The sequence below is a fragment of the Trematomus bernacchii genome, unplaced genomic scaffold, assembly GCF_902827165.1.
Source record: "Trematomus bernacchii unplaced genomic scaffold, fTreBer1.1, whole genome shotgun sequence".
Classification (NCBI taxonomy): domain Eukaryota; kingdom Metazoa; phylum Chordata; class Actinopteri; order Perciformes; family Nototheniidae; genus Trematomus; species Trematomus bernacchii.
Window position 1 is genome coordinate 1,552,228 of NW_022987577.1, and position 20,674 is coordinate 1,572,901.

Sequence of the window (20,674 nt, forward strand, 5' to 3'; positions counted from 1 at the left end):
GAAATCTGCTGTTAAAAAACTTTGGCCAGTTATCGAACACAAAAACACTTTCATATTTTTAGATGACAAGAATAATTTGACTTTCTTCGACAGTCAAAGAGGATTTTGTATTAAAAAATCCCCAAAACGTATGTTATTGGTCATATATTATATTTGCACCCGTCGGCCACCGTACTTAACCTTTAAACGTACTTACAAAATAACACCATATGTCAAATGACATGTGAGCACAAATAAGTCATATGCAAATGAATAAAAAGTTCCTTACCATCAAAAACACATTTACTTTGTATATTAATGCAAAATAAATTGTCTTTAGAGAGAAACTCTCGAAAAAGTATTAAATATACGACATACACATGTTCATTATAACACATGGAGTCCAGGAGAGGACTCTTTAAAGTAGAGACACTACATACTGATATACACCTGAACATCAGCAGGAGAGGACTCTTTAAAGTAGAGACACTACATACTGATATACACCTGAACATGAGCAGGAGAGGACTCTTTAAAGAAGAGACACTACATACTGATATACACCTGAACATCAGCAGGAGAGAACTCTTTAAAGTAGAGACACTACATACTGATATACACCTGAACATCAGCAGGAGAGTACTCTTTAAAGTAGAGACACTACATACTGATATACACCTGAACATGAGCAGGAGAGGACTCTTTAAAGAAGAGACACTACATACTGATATACACCTGAACATCAGCAGGAGAGTACTCTTTAAAGTAGAGACACTACATACTGATATACACCTGAACATCAGCAGGAGAGGACTCTTTAAAGTAGAGACACTACATACTGATATACACCTGAACATCAGCAGGAGAGGACTCTTTAAAGTAGAGACACTACATCCTGATATACACCTGAACATCATCAGGAGAGGACTCTTTAAAGTAGAGACACTACATACTGATATACACCTGAACATGAGAAGGAGAGGACTCTTTAAAGAAGAGACACGACATACTGATATACACCTGAACATCATCAGGAGAGGACTCTTTAAAGTAGAGACACTACATACTGATATACACCTGAACATGAGCAGGAGAGGACTCTTTAAAGAAGAGACACTACATACTGATATACACCTGAACATGAGCAGGAGAGGACTCTTTAAAGAAGAGACACTACATCCTGATATACACCTGAACATCATCAGGAGAGGACTCTTTAAAGTAGAGACACTACATACTGATATACACCTGAACATGAGCAGGAGAGGACTCTTTAAAGAAGAGACACTACATACTGATATACACCTGAACATCAGCAGGAGAGTACTCTTTAAAGAAGAGACACTACATCCTGATATACACCTGAACATCATCAGGAGAGGACTCTTTAAAGTAGAGACACTACATACTGATATACACCTAAACATCAGCAGGAGAGGACTCTTTAAAGTAGAGACACTACATACTGATATACACCTGAACATGAGCAGGAGAGGACTCTTTAAAGAAGAGACACTACATACTGATATACACCTGAACATCAGCAGGAGAGAACTCTTTAAAGTAGAGACACAACATACTGATATACACCTGAACATCAGCAGGAGAGGACTCTTTAAAGTAGAGACACTACATACTGATATACACCTGAACATCAGCAGGAGAGGACTCTTTAAAGTAGAGACACTACATACTGATATACACCTGAACATCAGCAGGAGAGGACTCTTTAAAGTAGAGACACTACATACTGATATACACCTGAACATCAGCAGGAGAGGACTCTTTAAAGTAGAGACACTACATACTGATATACACCTGAACATCAGCAGGAGGACTCTTTAAAGCAGAGACACTACATACTGATATACACCTGAACATCAGCAGGAGAGAACTCTTTAAAGCAGAGACACTACATACTGATATACACCTGAACATCAGCAGGAGAGGACTCTTTAAAGTAGAGACACTACATACTGATATACACCTGAACATCAGCAGGAGAGGACTCTTTAAAGTAGAGACACTACATACTGATATACACCTGAACATCAGCAGGAGAGGACTCTTTAAAGTAGAGACATTACATACTGATATACACCTGAACATCAGCAGGAGAGAACTCTTTAAAGCAGAGACACTACATACTGATATACACCTGAACATCAGCAGGAGAGGACTCTTTAAAGTAGAGACACTACATACTGATATACACCTGAACATCAGCAGGAGAGGACTCTTTAAAGCAGAGACACTACATACTGATATACACCTGAACAAACTTATTTAGTTGTTTATACCCAACTTGTTAAAGACTCACCATGGACATCAGAAAAAGAATTACGACACACTGGTTTTTATTCAACTGATATTTTATTGGTTTTGATTTGAGAGCAATTAACCATTTGTTTTCTAGCCTGTAGTGCTGCACCTGATTATTACATTTGTTATATTAATCGATTAACCTGCTTATTTTATGGATAAAATGTCAGAAAATAGTGAAATAAAAGTCCAAACTGTGGACTTAAAATGCCTAAATACAGTCTCATTAATGTGACATAAGAGAAAAGCAGGAAATGCCGTCTTCTTCTCTGCTTTTTTTCCTGTGTGTGTTGCAGTCACCATCAAATCAGCAGAAGAAGAAAACAGCGTTAATAAAAAAACTCCACAGGGGACCTTTAAGTTTGTGCGTTTAATGAATACAGCAGAATTCCCAAAACGGTGAAATCATACATTTAATCCCGTTTTTGTTCCTTAAATGTCATGTTTTTTAGCGTTGACTTGTCCCATGTGTTGCTGCAAAGGAGTGCGTTCTGTATTTTAATATTAAACACATGGATTTTGACTGAAAAGAGTTTGAAAGCTGAAAAAAACCAACAAGAAAGTAGACCTTTAAAAACGATTATTAATTTAGATTTTAGGTTTCCTAAATTCTGCAACTTTTTCTGCTAGCATTTGTTGTTCTGGCAAATTAAAAATAAAGAATTGAAGCAGAAATACAGCCAATAATAATTTATGAAATGCAGAATTCGGGTGCTAATTTCTCGCCTCTTCAATTGAAACTCCTCTTGTGATTAAAACTCCAGCCTCTTAATTTCTAGGAGTCTATCCAACCTGCAAAACGTGCATCTTCCTGCTCTGATCACACGTCACTTTCGTCATGTTCAATTCTGTAAAAATAACAAAAACACTTGTTCCTTTAAGAGAGGAAGCACAGCGACCCGGCAGGAAGGTAATAATAATATTTATATCTCTATGTTCTGTAAATAAGTGGTGATGTTCTGCAGTGTTAGTAGAGGGCAGAGAGACTGATCTGAGGTCAGTCTCTCTGCTCTCTGCAGTGTTTGTACAGAGCAGAGAGACTGATCTGAGGTCAGCGCTGGAGCCTCTTTTATTGTGAGAACATTTAAATAACACAGGTCTCCTCGTTATTTACACTGAAGGGAAGACAACGGGATTAAAAGTTGATCGCTTTCCCAGTTGAGGCGGCGATGTTCGCTTCTCTGAAGGCCTCCGACACCGTCTGAGGAGGAGGAGGAAGAGGAGGAAGAGGAACAAAAATGTCAGTGATTTTTAACATTTTATATCGTAAACAGATGTTAAAAGCAAAATCACTGTACAGATATCTATTATGGTGTGTGTGTCTGTGTGTGTGTCTGTGTGTGTGAGTGTATGTGTGTGTGTGTGTGTGTGTCTCCATCTCTGTGTGTGTGTGAGAGAGAGAGAGAGAGAGAGAATGTGTGTGTGAGTGAGTGAGTGAGTGAGTGAGTGAGTGAGTGAGTGAGTGAGTGAGTGAGTGAGTGAGTGTGTGTGTGTGTAACGTACAGGATGTGCGTGGCAGACTCTGGCGATGTCTTCACAGGAAGCTCCGTACTCCATCGCCAGGCAAGCTTCATTAATAATCTCTCCTGCCCCCTGGTGGGAGCACACAGTATTACATCACATTAAAATACATGACCTGGAGCTTTTATTCACAGAGACCGACGTCAACTATAGAGCTTCTGCAGATTGTGCTTCACTCTACTTTCATTCAGCCTTTAAAGCACTGATCAACGAGAACAAAAGGCTCTCACCGTCCCCACGATGTGAGCTCCCAGCATCCTGTCTGTCTCCTTGTGGCTGAGGATCTTCACCATGCCGTCAGTGTCGTTGTTGGTCTTCGCTCGGCTGTTAGCGGCGAAGGGGAATTTTCCCACTTTGTACGGGACGCCCTGAAGAGGAAGAGGAGGAAGAGGAGGAAGAGAGGTTAAAAAACACTGCTGGACTCGAGGCAGTAAAACCCTGGGATAGATATGTAAGAGTTAACAGAGTGGTCCAAAAAAAACCTTCCTTTATAGCCTAACATTAGCCACCTTTAGCTTAGCGGTGGAGACGTGAAGTCATGTTACCGTGCTGTAGTTCCTTTATAGCCCAACATTAGCCACCTTTAGCTTAGCGGTGGTCACGTGAAGTCATGTGACCGTGCTGTAGTTCCTTTATAGCCTAACGTTAGCCGCCTTTAGCTTAGCGGTGGAGACGTGAAGTCATGTGACCGTGCTGTAGTTCCTTTATAGCCCAACATTAGCCACCTTTAGCTTAGCGGTGGTCACGTGAAGTCATGTGACCGTGCTGTAGTTCCTTTATAGCCCAACATTAGCCACCTTTAGCTTAGCGGTGGTGACGTGAAGTCATGTGACCGTGCTGTAGTTCCTTTGTAGCCCAACATTAGCCACCTTTAGCTTAGCAGTGGTGACGTGAAGTCATGTGACCGTGCTGTAGTTCCTTTGTAGCCCAACATTAGCTTTTTACTTCAGAAATCATAAAGTGGTGTTAGTATGTGGAGATTATCCTGCTGGACTGAACGTGTAAGGATCATAAACGATGCTGCCTTCAGGGTCAAACTACTGATATATCTCCCAGTTCTTCCCCCTCACCTCCTCTTTGAGCTGCTCCTCAGTCTTGCCCACCCAGGCCACCTCGGGGTGGGTGTAGATGACGGAGGGGACGCAGTTGTAGTCGATGTGCACGGCTCCGCCCGCCATGCCCTCCACGCAGATGATGCCCTCGTCCTCCGCTTTGTGGGCCAACATCGGGCCGGCGATCACATCCCCGATCGCAAAAATACTGAACGAGAGAGAGAGAGGAGAGAAAGCAACATTTTTTATATCCTCTATATCTGACTTTCTCTCAAAATCAGCTCATTTTCAGACAGAGGGGACACATGTTGATGTAGAAGAGACATGAAGAAGAGGGGACACATGTTGATGTAGAAGAGACATGAAGAAGAGGGGACACATGTTGATGTAGAAGAGACATGAAGAAGAGGGGACACATGTTGATGTAGAAGAGACATGAAGAAGAGGGGACACATGTTGATGTAGAAGAGACATGAAGAAGAGGGGACACATGTTGATGTAGAAGAGACATGAAGAAGAGGGGACACATGTTGATGTAGAAGAGACATGAAGAAGAGGGGACACATGTTGATGTAGAAGAGTCATGAAGAAGAGGGGACACATGTTGATGTAGAAGAGACATGAAGAAGAGGGGACACATGTTGATGTAGAAGAGACATGAAGAAGAGGGGACACATGTTGATGTAGAAGAGACATGAAGAAGAGGGGACACATGTTGATGTAGAAGAGACATGAGGAAGAGGGGACACATGTTGATGTAGAAGAGACATGAAGAAGAGGGGACACATGTTGATGTAGAAGAGACATGAAGAAGAGGGGACACATGGTGATGTAGAAGAGACATGAAGAAGAGGGGACACATGTTGATGTAGAAGAGACATGAAGAAGAGGGGACACATGTTGATGAAGAAGAGACATGAAGAAGAGGGGACACATGTTGATGTAGAAGAGACATGAAGAAGAGGGGACACATGTTGATGTAGAAGAGACATGAAGAAGAGGGGACACATGTTGATGTAGAAGAGACATGAAGAAGAGGGGACACATGTTGATGTAGAAGAGACATGAAGAAGAGGGGACACATGTTGATGTAGAAGAGACATGAAGAAGAGGGGACACATGTTGATGTAGAAGAGACATGAAGAAGAGGGGACACATGTTGATGAAGAAGAGACATGAAGAAGAGGGGACACATGTTGATGTAGAAGAGACATGAAGAAGAGGGGACACATGTTGATGAAGAAGAGACATGAGGAAGTGGATTTTGCATAAAAGGTGACCTTTGAATAAGACGTAGCTATAGGGTACCTGGGCACGCTGGTCTGGAAGCGCCCGTTGACGGGGATTCTCCCTCTGTTGTCCAGCTCGATGCCCACAGAGTCCAGGCCGAGGCTCTGAGTGAACGGCCGTCTGCCGACACACACCAGCAGCACGTCGCAGGTCAGGGTCTGGTTCTTCCCTCCAGCTGCTGCCTCCACTCTGAAACACACACACAGGGTCACAACATGGCTGCTACCGACCTCCTGCTGCACACTACCTTATTATGTGTTGGTATTCTGAAATTGTTCTCAAAATCTCGAAAAAAAAATCAAAATCCTGACTTTTTCACAACGTTCTGACTTTTTTCTATAAATCTCACTTTTCCGAAAATCCAAAAATTTGGACTTTTTACTCAAAATCTAAAAATTCTGACTTTTTCCTCCAAATCCAAAAATTCTGACTTTTTCTCAAAATCTAAAAATTCTGACTTTTTCTAAAAATGTCAAAATTCTGACTTTTTCTCAAAATGAAGAAATGTTTTCTGTATATTGACCTCTATCTTCTGTCAGTGAGAGTTATAATAAAATGTCCACATATCAGATTTTACTGTCATATGTCACTAACCATCCCATCACCTCAGTGTAGCTGAGAATGATCCCATATACAACTCTTCACAAAGCTGCTGGTTCTAAACCGGGAAGAACTAAGACATAAACCATGTGAACAGGAAGTGGGAAAAGGGGGCGGGCTACAGAAGGAGTTGGACTCACGCCACGTCGATCTTCCCGTCGGGCCGGCGCGTGGCGCCCATCACTTTCGTGCTGAGTTTGAACTTCAGGCCCTGTTTCTGCAGAATCCTCTGGAAGGTCTTAGACATCTCCATATCGATCCCCATGCCTCCAACGTGACCCAGGAACTCCACCGCCGTCACTTTAGAGCCCAGACGCTGCCACACTGACCCCTGCAGGACGGGAGGGGAACACACACAGAGTCAGAGAGGGGAACACACACAGAGTCAGGGAGGGGAACACACACACAGTCAGGGAGGGGAACACACACACAGAGTCAGGGAGGGGAACACACACACAGAGTCAGGGAGGGGAACACACACACAGAGTCAGGGAGGGGAACACACACAGAGTCAGGGAGGGGAAACACACACAGAGTCAGGGAGGGGAACACACACACAGAGTCAGGGAGGGGAACACACACAGAGTCAGGGAGGGGAACACACACAGAGTCAGGGAGGGGAACACACACACAGAGTCAGGGAGGGGAACACACACAGAGTCAGGGAGGGGAACACACACAGAGTCAGGGAGGGGAACACACACACAGTCAGGGAGGGGAACACACACAGAGTCAGGGAGGGGAACACACACACAGTCAGGGAGGGGAACACACACACAGAGTCAGGGAGGGGAACACACACAGAGTCAGGGAGGGGAACACACACAGAGTCAGGGAGGGGAACACACACACAGTCAGGGAGGGGAACACACACAGAGTCAGGGAGGGGAACACACACACAGAGTCAGGGAGGGGAACACACACACAGAGTCAGGGAGGGGAACACACACACAGAGTCAGGAGGGGAACACACACAGAGTCAGGGAGGGGAACACACACAGAGTCAGGGAGGGGAACACACACAGAGTCAGGGAGGGGAACACACACACAGTCAGGGAGGGGAACACACACAGAGTCAGGGAGGGGAACACACACACAGTCAGGGAGGGGAACACACACAGAGTCAGGGAGGGGAACACACACAGAGTCAGGGAGGGGAACACACACAGAGTCAGGGAGGGGAACACACACAGAGTCAGGGAGGGGAACACACACACAGTCAGGGAGGGGAACACACACAGAGTCAGGGAGGGGAACACACACACAGTCAGGGAGGGGAACACACACAGAGTCAGGAGGGGAACACACACAGAGTCAGGGAGGGGAACACACACACAGTCAGGGAGGGGAACACACACAGAGTCAGGGAGGGGAACACACACACAGTCAGGGAGGGGAACACACACAGAGTCATGGAGGGGAACACACACACAGTCAGGGAGGGGAACACACACAGAGTCATGGAGGGGAACACACACAGAGTCATGGAGGGGAACACACACACAGAGTCAGGGAGGGGAACACACACAGAGTCATGGAGGGGAACACACACACAGTCAGGGAGGGGAACACACAGAGAGTCATGGAGGGGAACACACACAGAGTCATGGAGGGGAACACACACACAGTCAAAACCTCAGATTTTTGGGGGAAAAGTCAGAATTTTGAGACTTTTAGAAAGTCAATTCTGTTTTAAAAAAGTCAGTATTTTTAGAAATAAGTCGTTCACTAGAACACATTAGATTGTGCATCCTTATGTCCGAAACACTAGGATTAAACGCCTGCGAGGTTCTCAACTCCTTTTATTGATGCCGGCATGTTTTTATGACAAATTGCAAAATCGGCCATTAAGCAGCTGAAATAAGTTTTGGGCACGTTAATAATAATTGTACCTACTTTTGGCCCCTTGTGTGTGGTATTCCACTGAGCACAATATGTCTTTTCTCGTAAAATGTTGCCCTACATTTGTAAGATTTCTTCCTGGGTTTCCCCACGTTACTAAAAGCACCAATAGAAGCTCTAAAATACTTAGATTGAATTGTTTGGGTCTGTTTTTAAAGAGATGCTAACCAGCTCCACTCCGATGACTCCGGCTCCGATCACGATCATCTCTTCGGGAACTTTGTTCAGAGACAACGCTCCCGTCGACGACACCACGGTCTCCTCATCGATCTAAAGTAAAAAAGGGAACACACAAAACGGTCAAACATGCTTACAGCTTCTCACTTTCCTGCTGGTCCAAAATTACACATTTACAATCACTTTATATGACCGATCAAGCGTACCAGTATCCCGGGGAAAGGTGTGACCTCGGAGCCGGTGGCGATCAGGATGTTTTTGGAGTTGATGACCTGCTCGCTGCCGTCAGCCGTCACCGCCGTCACCTGGTTTTTCCCCGAAATCCGCCCATATCCGTTCACATGGGTCACCTGACGGAGAGAAGAGAACATGTCTTTATTGTCATCACACAAAGTACAACGAAATGTCTTTGGCAACTCTCACTATTATATTCATCCCAACATTGAATACTACAGCGGGACAATACACTGATGTTTTAGAAATATAGACATTTTGTTGCGGTCATCTTCGTACGATGCGATAATTAGAGATGTCCCGATCCGATCACGTGATCGGAGCCGATCACGTGATTTTCAAAAGATCGGAATCGGGAGAAAAAAATCGGGGATCGGGATTTTTTTTATTTTTTTTTTCAAAAATATTTCTATTATTTTATTTAATGTTACAAAACAAAAATGACCATGTTCACGTCTTAAAGTCATCCTGAGGCCTTAGTTTTGGTTTAAAATGACACAACATCATGTATGTGTTGCTTCTTTTGGGCTTGTTTTCATCGACCTGGTTGCTTATTTCTCTCAAATCTGGCAACAGAGTGGGCGCAGTGTCTAATAGTAGCAGTAAGCTAACAAGAGGCTACGTTCAGCTGGTGCCTCGGGAGTCGGGACAGAGAAAATGTCAGGAGTTTGGAAGTATTATAAAATTGAAAGCGAAGGCAGTGTAACAGCCAGATGCAATGTTTGCAAGGCGGAGGTTCCGCGTGGTGGAAAGAACAGAGCTACGTTCAACACGACCAATCTAATACGCCACCTGAGAAACAAACACCAACAACAACACGACGAGTACACAGCGGCCACTCAGGTAACGGCACTGAAACAACCGACACTTTCAGAGACTTTTAAAAGGAAAGAGAAACTGCCCCAGAACAGTGAAAAGGCCAAAAAAAGAACAGCCAAGATAGCTGAATTCATCGCGTTGGATGACCAGCCGTTATCTGTTACCTTTTTTTTCTCATAATGCATTGCATAAAGATCGGATCGGGAAAAATCGGTATCGGCAGATTGTCAAAATCAAATGATCGGAATCGGATCGGGAGCAAAAAAAGGTGATCGGGACATCCCTAGCGATAATACTTTGTCAGATCGAGTCTGAAATGTTTTCTTGCATCAGAGCAGCTCCATTTGAAACATCAACAAGGACTAATATCACATTACAAGGGAACAGACATTTAACTTCACTTGTTTCTCTCAGGAAGGTTCCTAACGGAGCGAAATGATGACCCGTTTTGTTCCCACCGCTCAGAGGCCGACTGGTGCTGCGTCATCGTTTGCGTCATGACGTTACCGTTTACATGCCTGCTTCATAAAGCCAAACCGCGCGGAAACCCCTCACATCAACAACAACAACAACAATGGCCGATTGTATTGAATACGACGACTTCACCAGGAACTTTCCATTCGTCACACGCGACTTTCAAATGTTCTTTGACAGAGTCTAGCAAGTCATAATGTGGACTTGTTTTCGGACGACCGCTGCCACTCCGTCCGAGGTCTCGCTTTTTGTCCCGATAATCCTTCTTAACGTTTGTTGCAAATCTGGTCCACGGTTTAAGTTTGGGGTTTTCCATCGTTGTGTCCAAACAGGGCAAAACGTGGGCTTGTTGTTGTTGTTGTTCAGGAGGGTGATCCCGCCCCTGCCCCTGCCTCCGATGTAAGCGTGACGTATGCGGTTCTTGCTTCTAGACCGACCATATTTTTTAGCTTGGTAAGAACCGGTTTTCGGAGCTTAGAGCCGGCTCCGCTGCGGCGTGAACAGGACAAACAGTGTGCAGTGAGTCTGGTTAGATCAGACTATTGATAAGATGTGAGTGAACAACAGTTGGAGGGGAAGTGGAGTCTGACCTTGTTCTGTTTGAAGAGATGAGCGATTCCTCCGGTCAGAGCTTTGACCGCTCCGCTCTTCTGGGCCATCATCTTCTCCAGGTTCAACGTGAGGCCTGCAACTGAACACAGCACAACACATTCATCAATACATTTTAATTATCAGTCCAAATGGTCAGTTTATAGGCTGTGGCTCAGTGGTGTAGTGCGCTGATCTTTTGGATAATATAAATACTTATTTCCCACAGTTTGTATCTTTTATGTCTGGATTTTCTTTTTGATATTCTCTCTCTCTCATTAGTCAAATAAACCTACCATTAAAAATATAGACTGTTCATTTCTTTGTAAGAAACTTTTAGTCAAAATATTCTCTCTTTAAACTAATTCAGTTAAATACAGGAATCTGAAATTGGAATCAAGGTGACAGCATCAAGTGTGGAAATGTGTAAAGCAACATTTCACTCTCTTAACATTTGAGTAATATCTAGGGATGGGTATCGTTACGGTTTTTAACGGAACTACTACTCTTAAAAATCTGTGTGCACGCCGCTGCAGCGTGTCTGTTAGGCCCCACCCCCCAGAGAGAGAGAGAGAGAGAGAGAGTGAGGCCCCGCCCCCGAGAGAGAGAGAGAGAGAGAGAGAGAGAGAGGCCCCGCCCCCCGCACACAGAGAGAGTGAGGCCCCGCCCCCCGCACACAGAAAGAGAGAGAGAGAGAGAGAGAGAGCGAGAGAGGCCCCGCCCCCCGCACACAGAGAGAGTGAGGCCCCGCCCCCCGCACACAGAAAGAGAGAGAGAGAGAGAGAGGCCTCACCCCCCGCACACAGAGAGAGGCCCCGCCCCCTGCCCCCCGCACACAGAAAGAGAGAGAGAGGCCCCGCCCCCACACACAGAAAGAGAGAGAGAGAGGCCCCGCCCCCCGCACACAGAAAGAGAGAGAGAGAGGCCCCGCCCCCCCGCACACAGAAAGAGAGAGAGGCCCCGCCCCCCGCACACAGAAAGAGAGAGAGAGAGAGGCCCCTCCCCCCGCACACAGAAAGAGAGAGAGAGAGAGAGGCCCCTCCCCCCGCACACAGAAAAGAGAGAGAGAGAGAGAGAGAGAGAGAGAGAGAGAGAGAGAGAGAGAGAGAGAGAGAGAGAGAGAGAGAGAGGCCCCCCGCCCCCCCCGCACACAGAGAGATCGCTCTCGGAATATAATGATATTGCAAGTTAGAAACGTAAGATGCATTTTGACAGACAAGACGGACAACACTATCTGAAAGCTTCCTCGGGGTTAAACTGAATTATTTTAAACACGTTGTTGAGGTTTCTTACTTTCGATGCCTCTGCTCTCAAAGTCCTTGCCGTGAGCCATGTGGTACAGATAGGAGTTATTCAGCAGAGCCTGCGAACACAAAACATCCATTAAGGAACTTTTGTAATGCTTTTTCATCATATTTATTTATTTATTCAGTCGTTTGATGCATCTTATGAGTGCGTACAACTCTTCCAGACTTCCAGATGTGCTTTAAAGGATCATTTTGCTGCAGCTTCACGTGCATCTCAGACTAAACATTTCAATGGGAATAAAGTCAGTGTGTTACCTTGGAGGGGATGCAGCCCACGTTCAGACAGGTGCCTCCCAGCGTGGCATTTTTCTCCACACAGACTGTCTGTCAGAGGGAGAGGCGCGGTACAAATGTAGACGTTTAATATGTTTAATAGGTAGGTAGGTAGGTAGGTGGGTAGGTAGGTAGGTAGGTAGGTAGGTAGGTAGGTAGGTAGGTAGGTAGGTAGGTAGGTAGGTAGGTAGGTAGGTAGGTAGGTAGGTAGGTAGGTAGGTGGGTAGGTAGGTAGGTGGGTAGGTGGGTGGGTGGGTAGGTAGGTAGGTAGGTGGGTAGGTGGGTAGGTGGGTAGGTGGGTAGGTGGGTAGGTGGGTAGGTGGGTAGGTGGGTAGGTGGGTAGGTGGGTAGGTAGGTAGGTAGGTGGGTAGGTAGGTGGGTGGGTAGGTAGGTAGGTGGGTAGGTGGGTAGGTGGGTGGGTAGGGGTGGGTAGGTGGGTAGGTAGGTGGGTAGGTGGGTAGGTAGGTAGGTAGGTGTGTGGGTAGGTAGGTAGGTAGGTGTGTAGGCGGGTAGGTGGGTAGGTGGGTGGGTAGGCGGGTAGGCGGGTAGGTAGGTAGGATAATAAGTAATTTATTGATCCAATTAGGGAAATGTTTGCATTGCAGCAGCATAAAAAACAAGGCGTTGTACATATTACTTTTATATTACAGGTTGCATTTAGCCATGCTTCACATCAATATGTAACTGACTTTTTGTTTGTTTTGAAGGACCAATATTCTCATTCTGACAGTAACAGACATGGTGTTTTTGTTTTGTTTTTACCTTGAAGCCGAGCTGTGCAGCTTTGATGGCGGCGACGTATCCTCCGGGCCCTGAACCCACCACCGTGACGTCTGCATCGACTACAGAAACACAGAAACTCTCATCAATAATCTGTAACATCACATAACGTAACAGGCTCTGATGTGATTGGTCAACAGCTCAGAGATGTCCCGCCCCTTAGCCTATCAGGTACAATATGTTGGAGCGCATGAGTGTTACGTCGACTATTTAGTACATTATAGACCTTTTTTTTTTTTTTTTAACCCTGAAACAAATCCAGGAGAGATAAATAACGGACATTTCTGTTACAAAAAACGGATGAATGGTGATTCTGATAAAAAAGAAACTCCTCAGGCGCTGGCACGTTGACAAGCAAACATGTTGAAATGTTACAACGCATTTGCACATAAAACCGGGTTCATACACTTTTTCACCAATGACTTCTCCAGGACCTTTACCTAATTTTCCAGGACCAAAAAAATGACTCTCAGCGGTACCACTGAAAATGGTTTATTTTAACATGGAACAGGAAAATAAGGTCTGCAACATGTTGTGCCTATCTAAAACAAATCCAATAGGCTTACTAGCTTCTATACGCTAAAGCAACTAAAATCTCTCACCAGCAAAACACCTCATCAGTTAAATGCCATTACTATACGATACAGTATTTATTATCATTATATATTATATATATATATATTCCGTGAATAACTGTGCAATATGGCTGCTACTTCTTCAGAACTGTTACAGGCTGTGTATTTTCTAAATTGTGTAATTCTTTTTATTTAAAAAAAAAAACATTTTTTATCTTTCCAGGGTATATGCAGGAATCCTGAAGTCACATGTAAGACCTTTTAAGACCTTTTTTAAGACCCTTTCTATACATTTTAAGACCTCACCACCACTTTGAGTTTTAACCGGTTACCTTGGCGACACACTTAATACCTCACATTGACTATATTCAGTATTGATTGTCCTTCCTCCTTATCTTCTAACCATTTGCGGTATATTTGGAATTTACGGTATTTTTGGAACTTTAAGTATTTTTGGAATTTACAGTATTTTTGGAACTTTAAGTATTTTTGGATCTTTAAGTATTTTTGGATCTTTTTTAAGACCCTTTCCATACATTTTAAGACCTCATCGCCACTTTGAGTTTTAACCGGTTACCTTGGCGACACACTTTACCTCACATTGACTATATACAGTATTGATTGTCCTTCCTCCTTATCTTCCAACCATTTGGACGCAGACTTGCATTTCCCCATAACGATGTTGTTTAACCGGCGTAAACGGAGCTTCGCGCTATCAAGCAGTGAGCGTGCGATGTCCTGTTCAGATGACATCAAACCCAACGGGATGCCATCAATAAACTACACAGAATCACACTACACACCTACGCAATGATTACATTCAGGCAGACTGTAGAATACAACCTCTTTGGACAATTTATATACTTATTGAAAACTAGCTACAAAATGTAACACCTTGGAAAATGCCGTTTAATACTTTTTAATAGCCTTAATTTTCGCTAAATTGATTTATCAACGTTTAATACTTTTTAAGACCCCGCGGACACCCTGATTTAATATTTGTTTCTGTTTTTTATGCATACTTCTTGTTAAACATTAAACTGTCTTCGGCTCTTTTTCTGCTGGAGCAAATGTACATTTCCCCTCTGTGGGACGAATAAAGGTTTTCTGATTCTGATTACTATTTCGGCGATTAGATAAAATATAAATTATATTTGATGCAATTTTAGTTACTTTTCCAGGTGTTTAATGACCGCACGAACCCTGGTAGAAACTAAAAGAGTCGAAATAAACACTTCAAAATGTAAAGATCTCAAATAGAAATAAAGTAGAATTGCAAAAGTAGAAAATATGCATGAGGAAATACAAATGTACAGTAAACAAAATATATAAAGCAGGATATTATATACACATTATTTCGATGTCACTGTGTTACAGAAGTAAACAAAGGGAGGGGAAACACATGGATTTTAGCGTCTGCAGACCATTTACATCCACTAAAACCTGTATAAAACACTAGAGGAGAGGGAAAGCCAAGAAAAGCACAGTATGACCCTTTTTAAATGCGTTATTTTTAACAATCAGCGTGAGGTCCAATGTCTGGAGAATGTGGAAACCAACACTATCGCACATCTGACTAAAGTTCATAAGAGAAGAGGTCGTTAATGAGGAAGGTTATTATCACTACCATTATGCATATGTATTTGTATTAACTGTATGTACTTTAATTAAGGTGTCATGACAGTTGTTGTCTTTGTATTTAAATATTAAGTTTAGCATTTTTGTGGAAGTATAAACTGAAAAGATTTATCTCATACGAGAACACGGCTTTAAAGGTCCCCTATTATACTGTTCTTCATCAATATATCACAGGTCTCAGATATATACAGAGCCTGTCTCTGATTGGCTGAAACACCAAACAGATCATTGCAGCATTACCCATAATCCCCTCTGTTTCAGCCCTGGGGGACACATGTTGATGTAGAAGAGACATGAAGAAGAGGGGACACATGTTGATGTAGAAGAGACATGAAGAAGAGGGGACACGTGTTGATGTAGAAGAGACATGAAGAAGAGGGGACACATGTTGATGTAGAAGAGACATGAAGAAGAGGGGACACATGTTGATGTAGAAGAGACATGAAGAAGAGGGGACACATGTTGATGTAGAAGAGACATGAAGAAGAGGGGACACATGTTGATGTAGAAGAGACATGAAGAAGAGGGGACACATGTTGATGTAGAAGAGACATGAAGAAGAGGGGACACATGATGAAGAAGAGACATGAAGAAGAGGGGACACATGTTGATGTAGAAGAGACATGAAGAAGAGGGGACACATGTTGATGAAGAAGAGACATGAAGAAGAGGGGACACATGTTGATGTAGAAGAGACATGAAGAAGAGGGGACACATGTTGATGTAGAAGAGACTTGAAGAAGAGGGGACACATGTTGATGTAGAAGAGACATGAAGAAGAGGGGACACATGTTGATGTAGAAGAGACATGAAGAAGAGGGGACACATGTTGATGTAGAAGAGACATGAAGAAGAGGGGACACATGTTGATGTAGAAGAGACATGGAGAAGAGGGGACACATGTTGATGTAGAAGAGACATGAAGAAGAGGGGACACATGTTGATGTAGAAGAGACATGAAGAAGAGGGGACACATGTTGATGAAGAAGAGACATGAAGAAGAGGGGACACATGTTGATGTAGAAGAGACATGAAGAAGAGGGGACACATGTTGATGTAGAAGAGACATGAAGAAGAGGGGACACCTGTTGAAGAAGAGACATGAAGAAGAGGGGACACATGTTGATGTAGAAGAGACATGAAGAAGAGGGGACACCTGTTGATGAAGAAGAGACATGAAGAAGAGGGGACACATGTTGATGAAGAAGAGACATGAAGAGAGGGGACACATGTTGATGAAGAAGAGACATGAAGAAGAGGGGACACATGTTGATGTAGAAGAGACTTGAAGAAGAGGGGACACATGTTGATGTAGAAGAGACTGAAGAAGAGGGGACACATGTTGATGTAGAAGAGACATGAAGAAGAGGGGACACATGTTGATGTAGAAGAGACATGAAGAAGAGGGGACACATGTTGATGTAGAAGAGACATGAAGAAGAGGGGACACATGTTGATGTTAGAAGAGACATGAAGAAGAGGGGACACATGTTGATGTAGAAGAGACATGAAGAAAGAGGGGACACATGTTGATGTAGAAGAGACATGAAGAAGAGGGGACACATGTTGATGTAGAAGAGACATGAAGAAGAGGGGACACATGTTGATGTAGAAGAGACATGAAGAAGAGGGGACACATGTTGATGTAGAAGAGACATGAAGAAGAGGGGACACATGTTGATGTAGAAGAGACATGAAGAAGAGGGGACACATGTTGATGTAGAAGAGACATGAAGAAGAGGGGACACATGTTGATGTAGAAGAGACATGAAGAAGAGGGGACACATGTTGATGTAGAAGAGACATGAAGAAGAGGGGACACATGTTGATGTAGAAGAGACATGAAGAAGAGGGGACACATGTTGATGTAGAAGAGACATGAAGAAGAGGGGACACATGTTGATGTAGAAGAGACATGAAGAAGAGGGGACACATGTTGATGTAGAAGAGACATGAAGAAGAGGGGACACATGTTGATGTAGAAGAGACATGAAGAAGAGGGGACACATGTTGATGTAGAAGAGACATGAAGAAGAGGGGACACATGTTGATGTAGAAGAGACATGAAGAAGAGGGGACACATGTTGATGTAGAAGAGACATGAAGAAGAGGGGACCACATGTTGATGTAGAAGAGACATGAAGAAGAGGGGACACATGTTGATGTAGAAGAGACATGAAGAAGAGGGGACACATGTTGATGTAGAAGAGACATGAAGAAGAGGGGACACATGTTGATGTAGAAGAGACATGAAGAAGAGGGGACACATGTTGATGTAGAAGAGACATGAAGAAGAGGGACACATGTTGATGTAGAAGAGACATGAAGAAGAGGGGACACATGTTGATGTAGAAGAGACATGAAGAAGAGGGGACACATGTTGATGTAGAAGAGACATGAAGAAGAGGGGACACATGTTGATGTAGAAGAGACATGAAGAAGAGGGGACACATGTTGATGTAGAAGAGACATGAAGAAGAGGGGACACATGTTGATGTAGAAGAGACATGAAGAAGAGGGGACACATGTTGATGAAGAAGAGCCATGAAGAAGAGCATGTTGCCCAATAGGTGACCTTTAAATCAGACGGATGATTAGACTCTGTGATCTTACTTGCAGCTTTGTCGGCGTAGCTTCTGACGGACAGCGCTGTCGCTCCGTGCAGTTTGCAGGGGAGCTGGTGGCTCCGCTGAGAGACAAGAGGAAAGAAGTGAGAAAATAACATTTAAAAGATTGTGAAAAACGCAAAACAATCCAGGTCACGATCCAAACACCAAACGCTGCACTGGAATTATCCAAAAACGTTTTATTCTTTTAATTAATTGTTTATTTATCAGTGGCTTGCCAGCTTTAAGCTTCTCAGACTTGACAATAGACTGCTTGATATTTATTTTGTGTATTTCCTTGACTTTAACTTCCTCATCCAGCCGCTGAAAGACATGTTTCCTCCATTTAAAAAGGGACATTTAATGGACCTGAAATCTATAATTGTTGTCTGGGATATCTTGGTATGACATGCCCTGATCATTTAGCGAGTCCTCATCAAATAAAATGTGAAAAAAGCTTTTAAAAATCATGCAATTCAGTGACAGAAATCATCCATAATGCAACTAATTGATATCACTTCCTCATGAGGCAAACAAATGAGAACAGGTGTAAACTACTATATTTATGTGTAGACTATAAGTATGTGTGTTTAATAGATTAAAGTCAATTAAAACGACTTTATAAACAAACGTATCCACGACTTATTCCTTTACAGAACGACTTACAGACCTTTTTATACCCTGAAACAAATCCAAGACAGATAAATAATCTGTTACAAAAATCAGATTAATAGTGATTCTGATTAAAAGAAGATTTAACAGGCTACTCCGGCGCTTGCACGTTGACAAGCAAACATAAATTAAATTGAAATATTTGACAGTAATAATGAATAAAGTAGGGCTGTGCGATTATGGCAAAAATCCTAATCACGATTATTTTGGTCAATAATTGATATCACGATTATTAAAAACGATTATCCATTTACTTTGAAAACATCCATTTATTGAAACAAAAATGTGAACAGTATGTTTTTAACAGTTGATTACCCTGAACTTTAAGTATAATTCAACTGAAAAACAAAAACAAAATTAAAACATTTTTTAAAACAATTACATTTTTTTTTTTTTTTATAAAAAAATAATAATAGTTTTATTTTGATTACGTTGTTTTCGTAATCGTTGCAAGCCAAAATCGTAATCGAGATTAAAATACGATTAATTGCACAGCCCTAGAATAAAGCTTATAAATGCAGGAGTAAAGTATTATATTGAGGTCGTGTGAGGACACAGCTTCTTCATTAAGAAGGCCCAGGACCCCCACTGACACCTCAGCCACTATATAGACTTGCTATATATTACATTAATACACTTTCTTGTTTTTATTCATTTCATTTAAGAAGTGCCAGTTCTGCTAAACCCTATATATGTTGTTATTTGTACATAAGCTACCTCTCTGAGTATCTACACAGCTTTCATAACAACACTGCACACATTCTATTATTCAGGGTACTTTGTCATACTATACTGCACTTAGTTTATCTAGATTTCATGTCAATAATTGTCTACATCTTAACATGTAATAGTTTTTTATCATTGTTTTTATTAATTTACTTGTGTTTCTTTCTTACTTGTTATCTTCTTTAACTGTATGCACCATGTACTCCAAGGCCAATTCCTAGTATGTGTAAACCCACTTGTCAAGAAACCTGGTTCTGGTTCTGGTTCTGGTTCTGGTGCGTGCTTGAGCCTCTGACATAAGCTATGTTGGGTAACCACCAGTGCTAACTAGCTTAGCATGCTAACGTCAACCTTACATCTCTCCATATTCACCAACTCAAGAAGTCATTTTTATTAAACTAGGGACTATTTAAGGTCATTTTTGCTTAAGCCGAATTTAAATTAACATTTCCAGTTGTTGAAAAAACGTGTAAAACCCATATTAAATTATATATTTCGTAACCAAACACAACTACAACTCTTAAATGGCAGGTTTTTCTCAGCGAGTCTGGCGTTCATACGACTTAACAGAGGTGAAAGCTAACAGGCCCGGGTCCGTAAATCTGGAGATAGCAGTGGAAACAACAACTGGGACCATTAGTAAACCTATCCGGACAACACATAGTGGTTAGTGGGTAAATAAAGGTGTTCTTACCGTGGCCAAAGAGCGGTAAACCTGCGTCCAACTCTGCATGTTGACTCCGGATCTGTGTCTGTAACCTACAGCGGGCCGAACAGCCAAGGACTACTCATAGTGCGCATGCGCAGTACCAGTGCGGAAAAAACGCCTTGACGTTTTTCTTCTTCGTGCACTGTTGTGTTTATTGCCAGACCGGAAACCAACTTTAAACGGACATACCGCCACCTAGTGTATGAATAAGGAATAATGGCATTACATTATAAAGACCCCTTTATATGTACCGTAATTTGGTAAAATAACGACCCCTTACCAGAGGTGTAAAGTTACTAAGTACATTTACTCAAGTACTTAAGTACATTTTGAGGTACTTGTACTTAACTTCAGTATTTCCATTGCATGCTACATTATATTCTACACTACAGTTCAGAGGTAAATGGGGCACTTTTACTCCACTACATGT

At 42.8% G+C, this 20,674-nt stretch overlaps 1 protein-coding gene across 1 annotated transcript; it reads right to left on the reverse strand.

Annotated features, from left to right (window-relative positions):
• Positions 1-2,652: 2,652 nt before the first annotated feature.
• dldh (dihydrolipoamide dehydrogenase) lies at positions 2,653-20,346 on the reverse strand. Its single transcript, XM_034126907.1, has 14 exons — positions 20,230-20,346; positions 18,145-18,220; positions 13,301-13,380; positions 12,521-12,589; positions 12,252-12,321; positions 10,961-11,061; positions 9,050-9,193; positions 8,835-8,936; positions 6,905-7,095; positions 6,183-6,353; positions 4,893-5,082; positions 4,053-4,190; positions 3,805-3,894; positions 2,653-3,502 (listed from the first exon to the last, which is right to left on the reverse strand). Exons 1-14 carry the CDS (start codon positions 20,266-20,268, stop codon positions 3,437-3,439), a joined length of 1,527 nt encoding a protein of 508 aa, XP_033982798.1. The 5' UTR covers positions 20,269-20,346; the 3' UTR covers positions 2,653-3,436.
• Between the last annotated feature and the right edge of the window lie 328 nt (positions 20,347-20,674).

Coding starts and splice junctions, on each gene's coding strand:
- dldh (XM_034126907.1), bottom strand. CDS start 20,268: ATGCAGAGTTGGACGCAGGTTTACCGCTCTTTGGCCACG. Junction 18,221..20,229: donor TTTACCGCTCTTTGGCCACG/GTAAGAACACCT, acceptor CTTGTCTCTCAG/CGGAGCCACCAGCTCCCCTG. Junction 5,083..6,182: donor TTCCAGACCAGCGTGCCCAG/GTACCCTATAGC, acceptor TCTCTCGTTCAG/TATTTTTGCGATCGGGGATG.